Below are 20,759 nucleotides of genomic sequence, written 5' to 3' on the forward strand. Positions count from 1 at the left end.
TATAAATATTTAAATGAAAAAATGAAAAAAATGTCCTTTTCATATCTTTCCCACTTGCTTTTCATGTCCACAAATAATTTTATGCCATTTAATGTCGCAATGTTACATAAAATATCGATGATTTGATTCAAATCAAATCTATCTACATTAGATAGTGCATCCAACTGATACCAACTTATCAATAAAGTACTAGAATATATCACTGTTAAGTTACTAAATCTTGGAGCTTTTAAAAAACATTTCAGACGTAGGCTACAAATGTTTAGTATCGAATGAACATTTGATATATATGAAAATTACATTTATTACCACGATACAATATTTTAAAATATGTGAATCATGTATAAATTTAAAATTTTTAAAGGAAAAAATGTTTAATTCTCCATGCATGACTTTAACAAATTAAGGTATACTTAAATGATCGAACAAAAATTTTTCTTAAAATGTAGTAACTTTTAGTACAACGGTAACTAACATTTACAACTTTAATCAGGCTTGTTATTTTCTATAAAAGAAAGAAAATATCATTATCATAATTTTGCTGTTTTCGTAAAAAAATAAAGATGCCTTTTAAACATTTGATTTGCATAAAAATGCCAAATATGAAAATAGCAAATTTCATAATATGTAGATTTTCAATTTACTTAAATTCTTCCAAATCACATTTTCAGCAAATTAAAACGACCGAATAAAATTTTTTCTTATAATTAAAACGTAGTAACATTTGACAAAACGTTGCCAATATTCATGGGCAAAATCATAGCAATTCTTTTATAAAAGAAAGGAAGCGTTCATTGTTACATATATTTTTGCTCTTCATACTGCGCAGTTTCAAAGGAATAATTAAACGGGTCCAGCTTGCGTACAAAAGGTAGAGAATCCTTTGTACGTTCGTTCAATCAGATGTACGTACAATGGAAAGTTTGTCGGGGATTGGCTAAAAGTGAGGAGCCACGAGTCGGTGTGTTAATAATGACCTTAAGACCCATTCACATTGTGCAATTTTGTGACGCATCGGTAAATTTCGTTTCTAGACGCATGTGTCGTCGTCGTCGACATATAATGAAGAACAGTTACGGATAGTTACGAAGCGTCCTATCACCACGTAGAGTATCATCGACAGTCAACGAATCAGAGAAATTCAGTGGAAATAGTAGGACACACAGTTCGTTCGTCATATAACAAATACTGGACCTTTCTACTGCGCAGCTCGAGAATGCAAACGTACGATTTTGAGGAATATCTGGAAGAAAGATGCGAGCCAGCTAGCAGTGGTTAAGCAGTGTTGCCTTGTTCCGCGAATCTTGTCTATAGTGATATATATATATACGAGAGTGTGCGTACACAAGCAGCCAGTGTGCGGTGTATATTCAGTGTACAATAAAAATCGTTGCTCGTTGAATCTTCTAACCCGTGGTTTACGCAAGGTGTTGTGTGCAGTGTCCCGTGAAGGTCGTGAACTTTTCTGGTCAAGATTATTCGAGAAGCTTGCGTATACGTGAAAGCGGAACACGAAAAAGGAGAAGGTTAAAAAAAGGAGAAAGGTGGACGATCCTCCGCGAAAAGCCTCGGTAAAATGGCGGTGATCGGTACTCCGATTGGCGCTAAGCGATAGAAGAGGATCGCGGCTCCTATTCACGTTTAAGTTTTGTTTTGATTCTCTAGTTCGATACCTATCTTCACGGAAACTGGTCGATTCTCGTTCATTTCAAATCATTCGGTTTACATTTTTTCGCTCTTGTGAATTCAATTTTTTTTCTCTTACCAATTTATTACGAAATTTAATAACGGCGTCTCTTATTGACCTTCGCTGAAATAATATAATTGGAATCGAAGACGATCAAGGTGGTTAAGAAAAACCACCGAGGGAACGGTTTTCCACGGCCGTGATGCCGCATCGTTCCGACCTCGAATTTATTGAAAGGCCATACGACAAGGACGACTCTATCAAATCCTTGTCGGCTTATCTATAGGTAAGTTTCGTGCCACGAGTGCATCTCTGCTTTCACCACTTTTGCGTATTACTATGCCTCTGGTTTTTTTTTATTTTATCGCTTTTAAATCATTTGTCAGTATGATTTGTCAATTTTAGACTATACCTAATTGTTTTAAGATGTTTTTGCAGGTATTATCCCTTTGTTATTATTTTGCACTAGTCGAACGAATCTTAAGTTAGGTTAGGCCCTAGAAACCGATGACTCTGCATCTTAACGAGAATACAGCCTATTTTCGCTCCTATCGTCCTTCTAACGGTCCAAACCTCTAAAACATTTAAATTTTCACCACGATGTTTCTGCGTTTTTTTTTCTAGAGGATTCCTTTGTTTACTCAGATCCTTTTTTTCTCACTTTTTTATAATCGACGATTATACGATTCCCTTATATAGATTCTAACAAATAACTATTTATGTCGATGGTACGTTTTGTCACGATTTGTCACGATTTGTCACGATTTGTCACGATTTGTCATGTTTTCAAAACTTATCATGAGGTTTACAACGTCATTGTCGCTTCGAATATCGAATATCGCAGTATAACCAAACTGTGCTCCCTATTTCGAGATTTTTTAATCGATACAAATTTTCGTGACGTTATGTCGTTTTCGTAGCAAACTTTTTTGTTAGATAATAGGTGAACAAAATTATTGATTCCAAGGTGTTCGCGTATTAATGACAATGATTCTATTTTTGGTGACTACATTATCTTTAAAAAACCATATGGACAATTCTTTTAATTGACACAGAAATTATAATGACTTTTTTATTTCGTATTATTTTATCGTTTTAATAAAATTTTGTTTGTTCAATGAATTAACGAATGTTTATGATTCATACGGAATAAAAATTTCGTAATAAAGATCATATTTATGCAATACAAGAAAAATTTGTGAAATACTTTAACATTCTAAGAAATATTATTTAATATGTTGCAGAGCATAAATTTAATTTTGGAAATATAAATTTGTTTTTGTGTACTCTATTAATATGATTGTATTTATTGATTAGTAAATTTATGGTCCTTATTTAATATGATGAGTTAAATATTATATAAGTTAGATCTTTTTATTAATGACGTAATGAAAATTATTGACAATAAAAAGATGAGATGAAAAATTTATTGTGTAACAATTGACATTGATTATGATTATTAAAATTTAGTAGTTATGCTTAAAAATATAATAGGTCATTGTACATTAATACATTGTTTTATATCATATTTGCATTAAATGGAAATTGTACCAATCTTTTATAAATGTATTATAAAATCATTGTTTCAGAATTTAAATTGTTAAAGGAACCTTTTATCCGCCAAAATGAAAATTGATCGGAATAGGTTGAGAAAGTACACATCAGAAGCAGTAAGTAATATTTTAATGACATATATTTTTAAATAAATATTTCTAATAAAAAATGTTGAAGAATATGTTGAATAACGGTTGCACCCATGAATAAATTTTCAGCCGGCAAAATGTCAGGCGCTTATAAACAAGTTGCGCTCATGCTCCCATGCAGAATTGCTAGAGGAGTTGAAGCAAATAGATGCATGGACTTTCGGTAAATGTGAACTCTTTCATTGGGTCGATGTATTGGATCTTAGTGATAGTATTTTGGAAGAAGCTGCAGCTAAAAGTCCAGATAATCCATGGGAATTAGCCTGTGATCTCCCTCAGAACAGAGAAGTAATTGCCAAGCTTCTTACAAACCATTATTCATAGTAACATTTACTATTATGTGTATAAATATTTAGGAAAGTGATTAGAATGATCAATGTTTTTATTGCATATTTATTTCACTTTTTATAGGCAAAAGAACTTCTCCTCTGGGTTCTCCATCTTACAACGTTGTTAATCGAACACTCATACTCGCGACATTTATACAGTAGTATGGAACATCTTGTAACTTTGTTATCAAGCTGTGACATGCATGTTGTCCTTGGTGTATTAAATATTCTTTACATGTTCAGTAAACGTAGCAATTTTATTGCACGTTTAAACAGTGACAAGAGGCAAGCTTTATTAAGTAGACTTACTCTTTTAGCAGAGGTGAGGCATATGCATTGATTGATTAGCACTTTATTAGAATACTGCAAGTTCACAAGAATACTAAACGTAATTTTTACATTCTAGAGTTGGGGTGGTAAAGAAAATGGATTTGGTTTAGCAGAATGTTGTAAAGAGTATCCAGACAAGGTAATCAAAATTCCATAACCAACAGCCACCTTTAAGATATGCTCCAATGGACTACAATCTTTTCATATAATTTTTTCAGCCACTTCCAACAAGTGCCACAACATTGCATTTTGAATTTTATGCAGAAAATCCTTCAACAGACACCAATGCCACATCAACCACTGGTACAAAAAAATCTGGACAGACAAATTTTGTAACGTGTATACATATAGAAAATGTGGATAAACTGGGTAAAACACCAGCACAAATTATGAATGATTTATTAAAAGTTAATAACGTACCTCAAGATCGACAGGTAAATGTTATTTCTTTCAATATTTAATTCGGTATTTAATATTTAATGTATATAATTATTTAATGAGTGAATAAATATTTAAGTTTATTGTTTTCTTTTCCTCTTTTAGATTGCGTTATTCACACATATAAGACTGGCACACAGTTTCTCTGACTATCGAAGACGATTGCAATGTGTACACGCTCGGCTGCAAGCATTATCCATACTTGTATATAATAGCGAACTTGAAGAAAATGCACATAGTTTGCTGCATCCTGGGCTTTTAGAAGAATTAGTTGAATTACTGGAACTTCCACACGCACATCTTGTTGAATTACGGGCAGCCGCACTACGAACTCTTACTAGTATTATTCACTTAGACCGTAATCCACATTTTCCAAAGTAAGTGAAAGTTTAACGTATGTTGATGCAAATATAATTTTTCTATTTCATTTCTCATGAAACTTTCGATACCTATTGGACGATCAATTTCAATTATTTTTCAGAAAACCTAGTTCAAGGCTAAATATGATAATCGACGTTACTGGAGCTAACTCATATCACGGATTTTTCCCCGTATTAATTCGCACGTGTATTTCAACACTGATTTCTCCACAATCTGAAGGACAACCGTTCCCTTTATCGCTTGCAACAGCATTGTTTAGCTTTCTTTATCATCTTTCGAGTTACGAAGCGGGTTGCGAAGCTCTTGTTAGTTGTGGGATGATGGAAAGCTTGTTAAAAATTATGAATTGGCCTGGTAGCGAGTTTGAACATCTAACGGTAAGATTTTTCTATAATTTTTATTGTATATCTAATTGCATAAAACTTTTGAATTCAATTATCTATTTTCTTTTTTACAGTTCGTAACAAGGGCAGTTCGCGTTATAGATTTAATAACGAATATAGACATGCAAGGATTCCAAGCTCATGGTGGTTTAGCGAGTTTTATTAATCGACTCGATATGGAAGTGAATGTTTGTAGGAAGGAACAACCTTTTGAAATAGAGCCAATACATTACCAGGATAATTCACAAGCCACTCGTGAAAGGTCCATGGATCGCGATGAAAATTCTACGTCTTCACGTGCGTATGATGAACGCGAGGAATCGTCAAATCCCATGGAATTTTCAGAAGATGAAAATATGAGTTCCAAAACTGACGATAAAAACGAACAAATGCCAGATTATTCGGCTGGAAAGACCGGAAAAACTTGCCTGCCACAGCGAGTTACACTTCTGAAGGCGTTGTTAAATTTTATTAAGAAAATTATCCAAGATCCCACATTCTCTGATAGTATTCGACACGTTATGGAGGGTACTTTACCTTCTTCTTTAAGACATATTATCAGTAATTCAGAATATTATGGTCCTTCTCTGTTCCTTATTGCAACGGATGCTGTAACAGTATATGTTTTCCAAGAACCATCTTTATTATCATCCTTGCAAGATAATGGATTAACTGATCTCGTATTACATGCTTTATTAATTAAAGAGGTAATTAAACTGATCATTTGTTTTAGGTAATATATAGTACAATATATTACTAAAATGTTTATCAATATTTTAATATTGTGTACAGATTCCTGCTAGTAGAGAAGTACTGGGATCACTGCCTAATGTGTTTAGTGCTTTGTGTTTGAATCAACGTGGTCTGGAATCGTTTGTAAAGCGACGTCCTTTCGAACGCTTGTTTAAAGTATTATTGTCTCCACTTTATCTGCCTGCGATGAATCGACGTCGAAGCACAGATCCTTTGGGTGATACAGCTTCGAATTTAGGTAACGCAATGGATGAGTTAATGAGACATCAGCCAAGTTTGAAAGTTGACGCAATTGCTGCTGTTATAAAGGTATTACGTGTTTCTCTTTCATGTAATGTATTCTTCAAATATACTTTGCATAATATTTATTAAATTTAGAATCGGCAAATTAATATGATGTGAATTATAATAATGCTACATTATGTATATAATATTTATATCGATAATATTTAATTTTTTTGTGTGTATAGCTACTAGAAGAACTTTGCGTATTGGGTTGTGATCCTCGTTATATATGCTTACAAGCTGAAGATAAATTCGACAATTCCCAATCGAATACGACTCCTGGTAATCGTCAATCTTCTGGACAGTCGGTTGGAGTTGGAGTTGGAGATTCTGGCGGAGGGGGAGGCGGTGGAAGTGGAAGTAGTAGCGACGAAGAAGAAGAAGATGAAGAAGAAGCCAGTACAAGTTCTCACCCACAACGCGAAGAACAGTGTTCGTCGTCCACTGCTCAACCAGTTCCACCACCTCAACCCAGGGAGAAGACTCCAATAGCTTTGATGGAATACATACAGAATGTTACAAAATTCGTTGACGCTATTTTAAGTAACAATTCGACGGACGATCACTGCAGAGAGTTCGTTGCACAAAAAGGCCTGGTGCCACTATTATCAATCCTGGGACTACCCAATCTTCCTGTCGATCATTCGGTTGCGCAAACAGCGCAAGCTGTAGCAACAGTTTGTAAAAGTATTTTAAATCTCGCACATGAGCCGCTTGTTCTTAAAACTGGTTTGTCCCAGTTAAACGAAGTTCTGAATCTATTGAAACCATTGTACAATTATATGGAAGCTCCAGGAGGATCTGTTTTGTTACATGAGCTTGTCAATGCTCCGAATCTGGAAACAGCCTTTACCAGTGATACGGCAACGCCTTTACTTCATGCTATGAATGCGGCTTACGGATACATAATAATGTTTGCGCAAGTATGTCGCACTAGCCAGAGCGAAATCAGAAACTTGGCTATGAATCACTGGGGCTCAGAGCTTGGTCTGACTGTTTTGAAAGGTCTGTCGGAGCTATATACAGCTCTGATTTGGGAAAGCACAGCGTTATTAGCTCTCACCACGGAAGATTTTATCCCAGCTGGCTGTGACTTTGGGAAAGAAGATATGGATAAATTAATACGTCCTGAACCAACGAACGAGGGCGAAAGTAGCGGTTGGTCTGGTGGTGCCTCCTCGGATATGGGAAGTAATGGAATGACTACAGCCATGGAAGCTTTAAGTACGGACCCACCTCCTGTACCTATGGAAGTGGATGAGAAACCAAGTGTCACTACAGGAAGAATATCTCCAAACTCTCATCGAATCACATACCCTAAGCACTTGCTGGGACTTACATCCAAAATGGGCAGAGCATTGGCAGAACTCTTTGCCATACTTGTAAAGGTACATAAAACCTAACATTTAAATTTTTGAATTTTGTATAATTTGCATTCTCGTATTTAATAATTGCTAAAATTTATTCAGCTTTGTATGGGCTCCCCAATCAGACAACGTAGAGGACAACAAGTGCCTCCAATACCAGCTCTTCCCTCACAAGCATCTAGAAGTGTAGCAACTGCTTTAAATTGCGTATTAATTCGTGGATTATCATGGGACAAATTACCACCATCAACTGTACCAAAACTTCAAGTGACTTTTTTGATGTGCACTCTGAGTTTCGTGTCTCCTGCACTATTTGACGAAAAAGGTTATCCATTTCATCTGATGCTTCAAAAGTTCGTCAAACTAGGCGGACAAAACGCATTCTTTGCGTAAGTAAATTTATCTTCAGAATCTTTAATATGTGGTATTCAGTGCGATTTTTTAAACACTTTTGATAATGTAACAAAAAAATGTTTCAACCAAAAGTTGATCTATTTTGAATTAGCTACAAATTGAAATACTTAAAATTGCCAAAAAATGCTTCTGTCTATAAAAAATCAAGATCTGATAATGTCCTTTTAACCCAAATTTCACATGTTAATGTTCCTATGAATTAATAAATCTAAGATTTCTGAACTCAAGGTTATCTGAAGGTGATAGTATTGTAAGTCACTGAACTCCTTTTGACATGAGTTACTATGTCTGTGTATTACTATGTACTACAATGCTATGAAATCAAAAATACATCATCTCATTTAAAACAGTGAAGCTGACCTTGATATTTTATAGGAAGAAACACTTTTTGACACATTTTAAATATTGCAATTTGCAGCTGATTCAAAACAGATCAACTTTTGTTTGAAATATTTTGGTGCAACATTATCGGAAGTATTTGAAAACTCGTGCACATCATTTCGTTGAATACTTTGTATAAGTTTATATAAAAAGCAGCTTTAAATCACTCGATATTTTTGTATATTTTTAGTGCTTTTCATTGGGTATTATCTGGAGGAGGACAGTTTCCATTGTCTGAGGGATTAGAACACCCGAATTTGCCTGATTGTACTGGAGAATTCTTAGATGGATGGCTGATGATCTTAGAAAAAATGGTGAACCCTAAAACACTCCTTGATTCACCATACGTTGTTTCTTCAAAATGCACTGGAATATACAAGGTGTATGAAACATTTGATCCTATAAAATACCTCACGGATATTCACAAGGAAGCTTTTGAGGCAGTGATGCTAATGTGGGGAAAAAAACCCTTGAAAAATTATGGAGTTCACATGACAGAACTTATATTATCTATTTTACGACATATTCTACGAAGTGAACAGATCATTAAGGTACATATATTTTAAATATTTGCGCAATACTAAATCAAAATACCACGATTATTTAACACTATCATTTTATAGGAACACGCTGAGAAAGAAGAAAACAGCGAAGCAGCTATTAGTGGTAGCACCAGTGGAACTAGTGGAATTGGAAGAGGTGGAGCAATATCTGATCGTAGAGATGAACCAGAAGCTGATGTAAATCCAGAGCATCTCAGACAGCTGATGGACATGGGCTTCAGTAGAGCTCATTGCATAGAAGCTTTGCTTCATACTTTGACAGTTGAACAAGCCACTGATTACTTGCTAAGTAATCCTGCTACCTTACGTAGATCAGATGTGCCAACAGGTGATGTAAGTGGACAAGACCTGATAATGGATTTGGAATTGGTAGACGATGATCAGATAATGCACGCGATAGCGATGTCGCTTGGAGAAACGACGGAAACGCGAAAAGTTTTCAGCGCAGAAGAATCTACTGCGCGCGAGACTACCACTATTACAGAGAGCATAGACAAATTCACACAGAACGCCTTAAGTCAGTGCTTGAATTTACTAGATCTCATGCCTGATACTGTATACAGAATATGCGATTTGCTAGTCGCTATCGCTAAAAGAAATGGAGATGAATGGCGTGATAATATGTTACGACAACTCATGAAAGAAATTGGTAGTCTAGTAGATTATTTGATAGAAGTTGCTGAGAGCAACGATCCGAACGCTGGAGTGAAATTAGTGGAATGTAAAGAAGCTAACAAAGTTACAGGACGTATTTACCTGTATACGATGTTCTTCGAGGCAACATTCCAAGAAATGCGTGTACCCTGCGCTCAGATCGTGGAAGAGTATGCTATTTTGAACAAACTTGTACGTTTGCTAGTGGTGAGCGAGGGTCCACTAACAGCGAGTAAAAGTAAGATTGTTAAAGAAGGTAATAAGGATGCATCATCTGCGAAAACTAGGAAATGGCTTGCACCTTTGTTGTTACTGATCGAGCGGTTAGAGAAAGTGGCAGTACTAACAAAGAGGAAAGAATTGATGTACAAGGTAACAACTAGAATGTGGAAGTGGTTTGATCTGAGCACAGGAAAATGGAATTTATATTCACCAGTGAATAATCGAATAATTAATGATGCATACTGGGCTGGCGAATCTAGCACTAGAGTAACATGTAACAGGCGAAGATATGTGATAAACTTTTCTTGCATGACTCAAGTTAATGAAGAGAGCGGTAACAGAAGACCCATTACGATGGGCTTTAAATTGCATACTGGAAACGAGGGCGGTGGTTCTGGTTCTGATTCGACTATGGACACTGATGAAAATCGAGTGGAAGACAAACGGAATACAGTACTGCAAGGATTAGATCCTAGCATGGCGCCAAGCATTATACGTGCCTGTGTAAGACTGATGGCTATTCCAGTGGATCGCGATGCTTTGCATGCATCTATGAAAGTATGTCTGCGACTTACAAGAGATTACGAGAACGCCGAAATATTTGTTCGAGAAGGTGGTGTGAGACTCCTTCTAGAAATGTCTCAGGCAAGCAGTTTCATTGGTTGCATAACTTTGAGTACCCTCTTAATAAGACATGCTTTAGAGGAACCATGTACTCTTCGGCTAGCCATGGAGAAAGTAATTCGTAGTCGCACTCAAGGCAATATTCCTCCAGCATGTAAAGAAATTTTGTTTATGACACGTCAGATCAACAGTGCCGTCTGCCGCAATCCAGAAGTTTATAGAGAGGTTTGTGAAAACATTTTAAGAGTTGACATCCGTTTATTAGGGAAAGAAGATGACGACACTAGATTGATTGTAAAAGCTCTTCCACCAAGTCATTCATCAGTGATGCCAATGGTGGAGAAAGCCTCGATATCCGTTGTGAAGGATCTTCTGAATGCTCTTATAAAACCTATGCCAGTTGTTTCTGATGAAAAGTCCTCTACACCAACGAGGAGTCCAGAGAAGAAGCTAACCTACTCCAATGCAGCAAGTTCATCTTCTCGACGAGATGTTCTCAGAAATAACGCAACGACACCAAATGATACGATTGACGATGAGGATCAAGTCTCTCAAATAATACCAATGAAGATTTATTCAGACAGCAGTAATAACAGTAAAGTGGAACCAGAAGAGGCAGAAAAACCTTTGCTGACAAAATCTGCTATTCTAAAGATACTTGCAGAAACTGTTCGTTCATACAGTGCAGTTGCAAGCTTAATCACAGAGCATGTGTATCGAGCAGGACAAAGTGAAATGGTACCTGAATACACAACAGCTCTTGCTTTTCTTCTTGACAAGCTTCTACCAATGTCACCAGAGAATTCAACTGACAAACAGTGCAGTAGTATGGCAAGGATGTTGATAGCTGCTATTGCCTCCTGCAATCATTCCCCAGACGTTCAAACTACTTTAGTGACTGAAGTGAAAGCAGCTCTAACAAGAACCCTAGCTCTTCCTGAAAGCAATGAGAAGCATGCACAGCTTCAATTATTGGTTGGTTTGATTTCTACAATGATTGATAGTTGCCCACCAACTTCCTACAATCAGTTGAGGACCTCCTTGAAGATGCACCAGTATAACAATGTCAACTATATTGTGAGAATTATGCTGAGAAAAGGAATAATCACTGACTTGGCAAAGATTCCACACAGTTTGGATCTCTCAAGTCCAAATATGGCTGCTACGATCAATGCAGCTTTGAAACCTTTGGAAACACTTTCAAGAATCATAAATCAACCAATGCCAGGAACTGTCAATAGCAAATTTTCCAAACCAAAAGGTAGAACAGTTCAAGAGGAGCCTATTGGAGAACAAACAGGGACTACAACATCGGAAGCAACACATGCTGTTGGAGAGGAAACAAACGAGGACGTAGAGAATACGGAACATGATATATCTGTTACTGCAGAGAGTCTGGAGCCCACCTCAGAAAGCCAAGTGCACGAGGACGAAGCTGCTTTAGAAGATATTATGGATCAGCTTCTTGAAAGGTAATCATATATAATGTTTTTCATTTTTGTGAAATTATTTCTATGAAATATTAACGTAAACTGTGTGTGTACGCGCGCGTGTGTGTGTATTTTTATACAATACATAATTTTAAGTTCATATAAGCTACTGTACTTATAATCAAATAGTGTACTATTTTCCAGGGATGGCCCGGGCGTGACGGAAGATCAGTCTTCCCGACCGCACAGGCCAATGGACATTGACGAGGAGAGCCTTGCGATACGAGACGGGGAAGCCGACTTCGATCCAACACGGGATGCTACGGTAGGAGTTCAACCTATATCTATTTTGAAAAGTTCATCTTTCTAATAAAATTACTTTTGAAATAAAAAATAAGATGTTTATTAAATTTTGTCTTGCAAAATAAAAAGTATAGAACATAGTGATTTCTGAATATTTTTTTAAGTACAATAATATGTAATAACATATAAATTAAGTATTTTATAAGATTTTTATTTTATGGGAATACAATTATATTTTCTAGGAGGATTTGATGAGTTCCGATTCAGACTCAGATAGCAACCCATCTGACGATAACGAAGATGAAGTACAGGATGATGAGGATGAAGAGGAAGAAGAAGAGGATGATGGTAATTTTATCATCTTTTATATACGTAATGGAAACTTTTCTTCGATTGGACTGTATGAATAAATATTAAAACGTTGTTTATCAGGAGAAGAAAACGAGGAAGAAGAAGAGGAGGAAGAAGAAGGGTCCTCAAATTACGAGGAAGATGGAATTGAATTTTACGAGGACGTAGGGGAAAGTGGTGTATTCAGAATGATTCCATCGGCGGATCGTGACGGTAGTAGTGTTGTAATGATTCGACATAATATCGATAATCAGGACAACGTGAACTCTTCGACTACGGTCACACCACGATCTAGTCTTCCATGGAGTACAACGTTTCCTCTTCCTTTGGGTTTATTTGAAAATCCTCCTTCAATTTCTGAAAGTAGTGGTGAGCATAAAATCACAATATATAATGATTTTTAATAACGATAACAAAAAAGTTGTATAGAATGATTAAATAGGTAATATGGAATTTTTGTTTATTTGTGCAGGTATTAATTCTCATTCGTTGCTAATACCACAAAGCGGTTTGGACGCTACTAATACAAGAGGTCAGAGAGCTGTACGACCACGGAGATATCAGTATCTTCAATTACCAAATCCACGAAATCCAAATCCACCAGTAATATTACAAAGGTAAATTAATTCGAGCTTAATTGTATTAAATATATTCAGATGAATTTTACGTAAAAATGAAATTAAAACACAGAACATAAAGTTTATATGAAAAGAAAAACTGGTTTCATCTATAAAAGTATGCAATAATATTATATTTGTAATTATAGATTGTTAGGCCCGGCTGCACAAGCGATTCCATTATCTGCCAGTCAGGTTCTGGCTTCCAGTTTTCGGGATACTCGTGTTGTTGTAATGGATGGTGTTGGAATATTGACAAACCAAGAAGATGAACAAATAGACTTTGTGGTTCGTAGATTGTGATTGTTAAATGGTATTAATTTATTCTAGATGTTTCTTCATTTATAAAAATTATTTTAGGATCAATCTGGCTATCTTTTCGGGTCTAGTCTTGCAACCACTGTGAATAATACTCCTACTGCTTTACATTGGTGGATCGAAGAAAGCAAATTATTAGATGGAGATTCTCAGACGGATTGTTGTGTTGGTAAGTAGCAAGATTGGAAAGAAATTCGTAAATTTAATTTTTTTTTTTATGAAAGATGAAACTTGATAAAATAAACTGTAATTGTCTTACAGGTGTTGTACATAAATTAATTCCTGAACTGGAAAAACGCAGGAACGCAGAATTGGGAGAGCGACGAGAAAGACGTAAAATGCAATATGCTTCTGAGAAAAAGAATGAAAAGGATAACAAAGATGGGAAGGATCATTTAAATAATACAGAATGTACGTTAATTGTAACTAATCATTTTAATTGTATTTTACAAATAGCTTATATAATATATGTTTATTTTCAATAATATTTTTTTAGCTGGTTCTTCCGCTATAATATCCATGGATGAACAAATATCAACTGCATCAACATCACAAAGGGAAGATACGAATAATTTTGTTCCTAGATTTGAAACTTGCGTAGAAACGACACGATTAGAACGTGCTCTCGATGAAGATATAATCGGTATAATTTTCATACATTTCTAGTTAGTTAAATTTTGCAATAAGACTGCATATTATACATTAAATATTGACTATTAGATGTGACTGGTGAAATGGATGCAACAATACAAGAAGATGAAGAACGACCTCCGCCTCCACCACCGGAAGAACAACCAGCAGAACCCAGAGATCCTCGAATGAGCAATAGAAATCCAACTTTAGAACTTGCCGAAAGTATAGTGGATTCCGTGCTTGGGCCTTGCGCATCTGAAGCAAGCAGACTAAGTAATTTAATTTATTTGAGATTCATTTTATAGACTAATCATTTCCTTCTCGGATACAAGAGTTTTTTTAACAATATAAATGATTTTTATTACAGGACAATCTGAACGTACTGTTGAAGGACCTAATACTAATGAAACATCTACTAGTCGACCCAACACATCCATAGTTGTCGATTTCAGTCAGGAACCTAACGAAGACTTACTGAGAGAAAGTGACTCGTCTGAATGGATAAGAATCCTTACCGACGACAGTCAATCGAATGTCGAACGAAAGTAAACAGCTTTATTTTGTATTCGTATCAAGTCAGAAAGATGTTTGTAAAAAATTTATTTTCTTTTCTGATATAGTGCGAACATACTCAATCAAGGACCTACCACTTCTGCATCAGAAAATGTTAATTCAGGAACATCAGAACAACAGCAACAATTACCTCCACAACAACAACAACAACAACAACAGCAAGAACCACAACAGTCCCAAGAACAATCGCAGCAACGACAACAACCAAACCAACAGTCTCAAGAACAACAATTACCCGATGGCGTAGATCCTTCTTTCTTAGCCGCGTTACCAGAAGATATGCGCGATGAAGTTATCGCTGAGCAACTTAGGTATCTATATACTAGATTTAATGAAAGTGAGAAATAAAAGTATCTGTACAGTAGATATATAGATATAAAAAGAGTAATATTTTATATATTATTAAATATATTCGAATAGATAACTTAACATTCGGTCTTGAAATCTGTAATGTTTGTAACTTGAAATTTTTGTAGGCTTCAACGAATTCGACAACGAGCGCAGGCAACTGTAGTTGAAGAATTAACAGGTCCGGTTGAAGTTAATCCGGAATTCTTAGCAGCTTTACCTCCAGCGATCCAAGAAGAAGTTCTCGCGCAACAACGTTTGGAACAACAACGACATGCAGCTGCAAGCGCTAATCCAGAAGATCCAGTTGATGCAGCTGCATTCTTCCAAAATTTGCAACCTTCCCTTCGACAAGCGGTCAGTAAATAATTGTTTTTACCCCTATTTTATTAGAATACTTTTATGTATAATATTTGAATATTCTAATTTTTTTATATTTACAGATTTTGACTGATATGGAAGAATCGCAAATATCAGTTCTTCCGCCAGATCTAGCCCAAGAGGCTCAGAACCTTCGAAGAGAATGGGAAGCTCGAAATAGACACATAATGCAAGATCGATTCCTTAATCACGTTAGCCAAGGAAATGCTGCCTTGTCCAGTATATTACGGAATTCTGGTAGAGGTAAATAATAATTATTATTCATTAACAATTTCCCTTTCTTATTTATATTTGAAAAACTTAATTAGAAGAACTAATTGAACGCGAAACAAAATAATAGGTAGAGGTGGAGGTACGCGTTATGCGATTCACACAGTAGCACAAAGAGGATGGCAGCCATGGTCACATGGTGACCCTATAACGCATCACGGAGCCGGTCTACGACTCAGAGGCAGACAATTGTTGGATCATGAGTCAATGGCTTGCGTATTGGTATTACTGTTTGTAGATGAACCAAAAATTAATACATTAAGGCTTCATAGAGTTATCAGGAATCTTTGCTATCATGGTAGCACAAGGGAATGGGTAGTTAGAGCCTTACTAAGTATCATGGAAAGAAGTAACGATGAAAATAAAGATATAGCCATGGATTTTGGTGGAAAGTTCAGGAGGAAAAGCTTAGTGCCCATGATGCACCACGATTACTGGTAGGACATTTTTATTCTTTATAAATGATTTTTATAATATTAATATTTTTATAAAATTTGTATAATCTGTAGAAATATTTATAAACCCTCTAAAGCATGTTACCCTATGTTTAAGTGTGTCGAATCTTCTAATCTCAAATTTCTTTTAGTGCCCCCAAAATATTTGACCAAAGAAGCAGTGCGCAGTCATGGTTGAATATTAGTATTGATGCTGCACTTGGATGCAGAGCAAACGTTTTCCACATTGTCAGGCATGGTGGCAAAAAGTCAGAAAGGCAAGGCAGTAGTATCGCTATTCATCCACAAGCAGCACCTACAGTATGCAGGTAACTTAATTAAATCCCTTAATGATTAGTAATCATTGATTATTTATAAAATGTTTACATTTTTTTATAATGTAATGCTTATATTTTTTCAGACATACGTTAGAGTTATTAATATCGTTGGCTAAAGGTTTTCCTGGCTATTTTGTGCCAATTAAGTCTAAAGAATCAGATGAGAAAGAAAGTAACAAAGAAAAAGACTCAAGTAATAAAGAAGAAACCGGTTCGAAAAGTAAGTCTACATCGAAACCTGGGAAAAGCGATCAACCAGATTTTTGGGATATGCTGCTGAAACTTGACTCATGTGCCTCGAAGAAAGGAAAATCTGTTGCAAGATCTCATTCAAACTCAAACTTAGGAAATGATTCCGAACATAATACAACTACCTTTGAATCCTCCGCTTTTGGCCAATTAATTTCGATGTTAAACTGGTCGGTCATTAAACGTAGCAGCCAGCTGACGGACAAAGTGTTGAAATTGCTGTCTCTAATTTCGATCGGATTAACGGAAGTGAATCCGTATCGTAGACAGGAAGGAAATAAAAACAAGAGAACAGATGTGAACAAAGAACAAAGCGTCGCTGCGCCGGAAGAACATCTGAAATTGGCTGTACAAGTATTGACAAGCAAAAGTTGTTCCGAGGAAGGACTCGAAGATGCAACAGCTTTATTGCTTAATTTGTCTCATTGTCCTGATCCTACTAGACAATTGGTAATATCCTTATTAAATTCTATCTTATTTATTCATGCGTTATAGTATGTATTATATATTTAGTTTTGAATAATTTCTTCACAGATATTGAAATTACTCTTGGAAGGTGCTATGGAATTGGCTAATGTTGTCTGTGAGCACATCAAAGATTTATTGATGGAGTTAAAAGTTTTGAATCGTGAACTCAGACGAAATTCTATCGAAGAACAACCTTCAACTAGTAGTGGCGGTTCTCGTTGGGTTCTCTTAGACAGGTATGTATTTCGAATTATCTTCCTTTTTTATTTATATCGATATATATTTTAACATTGTGATAATTTATTACAGGTTTACCAACGAGAATGTAGTTATAACTGCACCAAGTAAAGTTAAAGCTGGCAGTGATCTTCAGTTACCATCCATGGCTGCTCTCGTTAGCAAAACTTCTAGTCAGGCATTCTTCTTAAGAATACTTAAAGTGATTGTACAAATAAGGGAAGCAGTACGTTTAGCGAACAATAAGAAAACATGTATGTTTAAGAATCCTATTTTTATTACTGAAATATTATCATTGTAACAAAATTATCGAATTCATTTTTAATATTTTTTTTCAGCCAATCAAAGTTCCGAAAGTTCTGTAGATACTGGAAATACTAACCAAGCTTCAGAGTCAGGTAATTTACTGTTTTATATATTCACAAATATAACAAGGAGCTGTGTTAGTTTCCATAGTTATCTAACTAACTTTATGATGTCAAATTTTGTAGGTGAAGACAAGCTTCCATTATTAAGTGAAAGCTTAGTATTAGATCATCTGTGGGAGACACTTAGCGCTTGTTTATTAGAATTGGAGTATACTCCGGATCAACATGCAGTCTTAGTACTACAGGTAAAATATCTATACTTTCTATATGTTGCTTTATACATATATTCCTTTAGACAGTTTATTATACATTATGTATTATATCCTATAGCCCGCCGTAGAAGCATTTTTCCTAGTACATTCATCATCAAGTACTTCTCGCGATCGTCACCTAAGTACAAATACAGAGACTCGCGAGGTTGTTCCTGACTTAACACCTGTTTCTCCAATCTACTCAGACAACGAAGGCACGTCTCAATCGGAAGCTACTATTAACACTTCCTGGGATATACAACCTACATCACAGAAGACGCTACCACCGGATCAACTCAAGTTCCTTAAATTTGCGGGTATAATATAATAATAATAATAATGATACTAATAATAATAATAGTAATAATAATAGAATAAATATGATAATAATACTATATTACTCATACTCTTTGTATTTTTATTGCAGAGACGCACAGAACCGTTCTAAATCAAATTCTCCGTCAAACGACGACGCATTTAGCAGATGGACCATTCTCTGTGTTAGTGGATCACACAAGGGTTCTTGATTTCGACGTTAAAAGACGATACTTCCGAACAGAATTAGAACGAATGGATGAAGGTATTCGTAGGGAAGAACTGGCAGTGCATGTTCGCAGGAATAATGTATTCGAAGATTCGTTCCGTGAGCTTCATAGGCGTAATGCCGATGAATGGAAGAACCGATTTTACATCGTCTTTGAAGGTAAATAATGTATAATGATCATTGCTAGACTGCAGATGCCTATCCAAATCTATATTTCTATGAGCTCTAAAATAATTATTTTCTTTAAAAATTTGTTTGAGTTGAGTCACCTTCAAGATACATGCGCGATATATACATAATATGTAAAAATGTACAAAATATTCAAAGGTATTTTTTATAATATTTAGAGAATAATGTGTATCTCTATTTAAGTTTTATTTTTTTTTCTTGCATTTATAAAAACCTGCATTTAAATGAACATTATACGAAATGTTATTTCACAACAATTCTATTTTAGGCGAAGAAGGACAAGACGCTGGAGGATTGCTTAGAGAGTGGTACGTTATTATCTCTAGAGAAATCTTTAATCCTATGTACGCTCTGTTCACCGTAAGTCCTGGAGATCGAGTTACATACATGATAAATTCCTCCTCGCATTGCAACCCTAATCATTTATGTTATTATAAATTTGTCGGTCGAGTTATCGGTGAGTTTACTCTTTTATATTTTCAATAACGTTATTTTTTCAACGACAAGAATGACGAAAATAATTAATATTTATGATTATTATTACAGCTAAAGCAATTTATGACAACAAACTATTAGAATGTTACTTCACGCGCAGTTTTTACAAACACATTTTGGGAATACTTGTGAAACACACAGATATGGAAAGTGAGGATTATAGTTTTTACAAAGGACTCGTATATCTCACAGAGCACAACATTGCTGATCTTGGATACGAATTAACCTTCTCTACAGAGGTAAATTCCATTTTTTATTTACTTACATTATTGTATTGTGATATGGCAAATACAATCGTAATGTGCGTAATTTCACAATTCACATTTCTAGGTAAACGAATTCGGTGTGAATGATGTACGTGATTTAATACCAAACGGTCGTAATATCGTAGTTACTGAAGAAACAAAATTAGAGTACATTCGGCTTGTATGTCAAATGAAAATGACTGGAGCAATACGGAAACAGTAAGTGAAATAAAGATTAATTTCAATATTTTAACTTTTCTATGCATCAAAAAGATTCGTATTATATACAATATTTCTTATTTACTTATAGATTAAACGCGTTCCTAGAAGGTTTTTACGATATTATTCCAAAACGACTGATCTCTATATTCAATGAACAGGAACTTGAATTGTTAATTAGTGGATTACCCAATGTAGATATCGAGGACCTTAAAGCTAATACTGAATATCATAAATATAATGCAAATTCCTTACAAGTAAGTATTTAGCAAGTTATTTTTATCTAAAAAGTATTCTTTTAATCTGATGTTAAAGTAATAAATATGTTTATTTGAAATTTAGATTCAATGGTTCTGGCGAGCATTACGAGGTTTCGATCAAGCAGATAGAGCTAAATTTTTGCAATTCGTCACCGGAACTTCGAAGGTTCCGTTACAAGGTTTTGCTGCTTTAGAAGGAATGAATGGTATACAAAAGTTCCAAATTCATCGAGAGGATAGATCCACAGATAGGCTTCCGTCAGCACACACATGGTAAATTAACATTAATATCTTTCCTATTTTATCTTTCTTTTAAATTCTTTCGTACCTTGAACTTAATTTCTCATATTATCGTTTTTAGTTTCAATCAGCTAGATCTACCCGTTTACGAAACGTACGACAAACTTCGCACGAATTTATTGAAAGCGATCCACGAATGCAGCGAAGGATTCGGTTTCGCCTAAATTTCTGCAAAGTTGAGCAAATTTTGCGTGATTTTGCACGAAAATCTAAGAGCGAAGACAAAACAAAAAGATATAAGAAATATAGAAAAAAAACAACCAAATGAACAACAAATGAGAAAAATGATTAAAATATTGATAAAACAATTGTAAAAGTATCGATTGATCTTCGCTCAAGATTTAGTATATAAATTTTTACTCCGCTATATACATATTAAAACTGAAGGCGTATGTATATACGTAAAATTAACGATGTAATTACT

The 20,759-nt window shown here is 35.2% G+C and overlaps 1 protein-coding gene across 3 annotated transcripts; it reads left to right on the forward strand.

Annotated features, from left to right (window-relative positions):
• Positions 1–1,030: 1,030 nt before the first annotated feature.
• Positions 1,031–20,595, forward strand: LOC126924729 (E3 ubiquitin-protein ligase HUWE1-like). 3 transcript variants are annotated; one of them, XM_050739517.1, is made up of 42 exons: positions 1,031–1,973; positions 3,277–3,357; positions 3,460–3,678; positions 3,802–4,041; positions 4,126–4,188; positions 4,268–4,483; positions 4,593–4,864; positions 4,969–5,245; positions 5,326–5,958; positions 6,044–6,313; positions 6,475–7,677; positions 7,759–8,045; positions 8,642–9,002; positions 9,075–11,986; positions 12,134–12,269; positions 12,490–12,595; positions 12,680–12,967; positions 13,041–13,215; positions 13,365–13,503; positions 13,576–13,702; positions 13,795–13,944; positions 14,030–14,176; positions 14,254–14,439; positions 14,534–14,711; positions 14,787–15,050; positions 15,216–15,444; positions 15,531–15,711; positions 15,809–16,175; positions 16,325–16,501; positions 16,594–17,209; positions 17,294–17,463; positions 17,537–17,718; positions 17,803–17,862; positions 17,956–18,077; positions 18,163–18,400; positions 18,511–18,786; positions 19,085–19,273; positions 19,363–19,550; positions 19,642–19,775; positions 19,867–20,032; positions 20,118–20,308; positions 20,397–20,595. In XM_050739517.1, exons 2-42 carry the CDS (start codon positions 3,313–3,315, stop codon positions 20,497–20,499), a joined length of 12,483 nt encoding a protein of 4,160 aa, XP_050595474.1. In that variant the 5' UTR covers positions 1,031–1,973; positions 3,277–3,312; the 3' UTR covers positions 20,500–20,595. The 3 variants fall into 3 exon arrangements, with proteins under 3 accessions (XP_050595474.1, XP_050595475.1, XP_050595476.1); XM_050739518.1 differs by having other exon boundaries at positions 12,149–12,269; XM_050739519.1 differs by having other exon boundaries at positions 1,032–1,973; positions 13,071–13,215.
• Positions 20,596–20,759: the final 164 nt, after the last annotated feature.

This window comes from Bombus affinis, chromosome 15, assembly GCF_024516045.1.
Source record: "Bombus affinis isolate iyBomAffi1 chromosome 15, iyBomAffi1.2, whole genome shotgun sequence".
Lineage (NCBI taxonomy): Eukaryota > Metazoa > Arthropoda > Insecta > Hymenoptera > Apidae > Bombus > Bombus affinis.

Coding starts and splice junctions, on each gene's coding strand:
- LOC126924729 (XM_050739517.1), top strand. CDS start 3,313: ATGAAAATTGATCGGAATAGGTTGAGAAAGTACACATCAGAAGCA. Junction 4,042..4,125: donor GACTTACTCTTTTAGCAGAG/GTGAGGCATATG, acceptor TTTACATTCTAG/AGTTGGGGTGGTAAAGAAAA. Junction 19,274..19,362: donor ATTTGTCGGTCGAGTTATCG/GTGAGTTTACTC, acceptor TTATTATTACAG/CTAAAGCAATTTATGACAAC.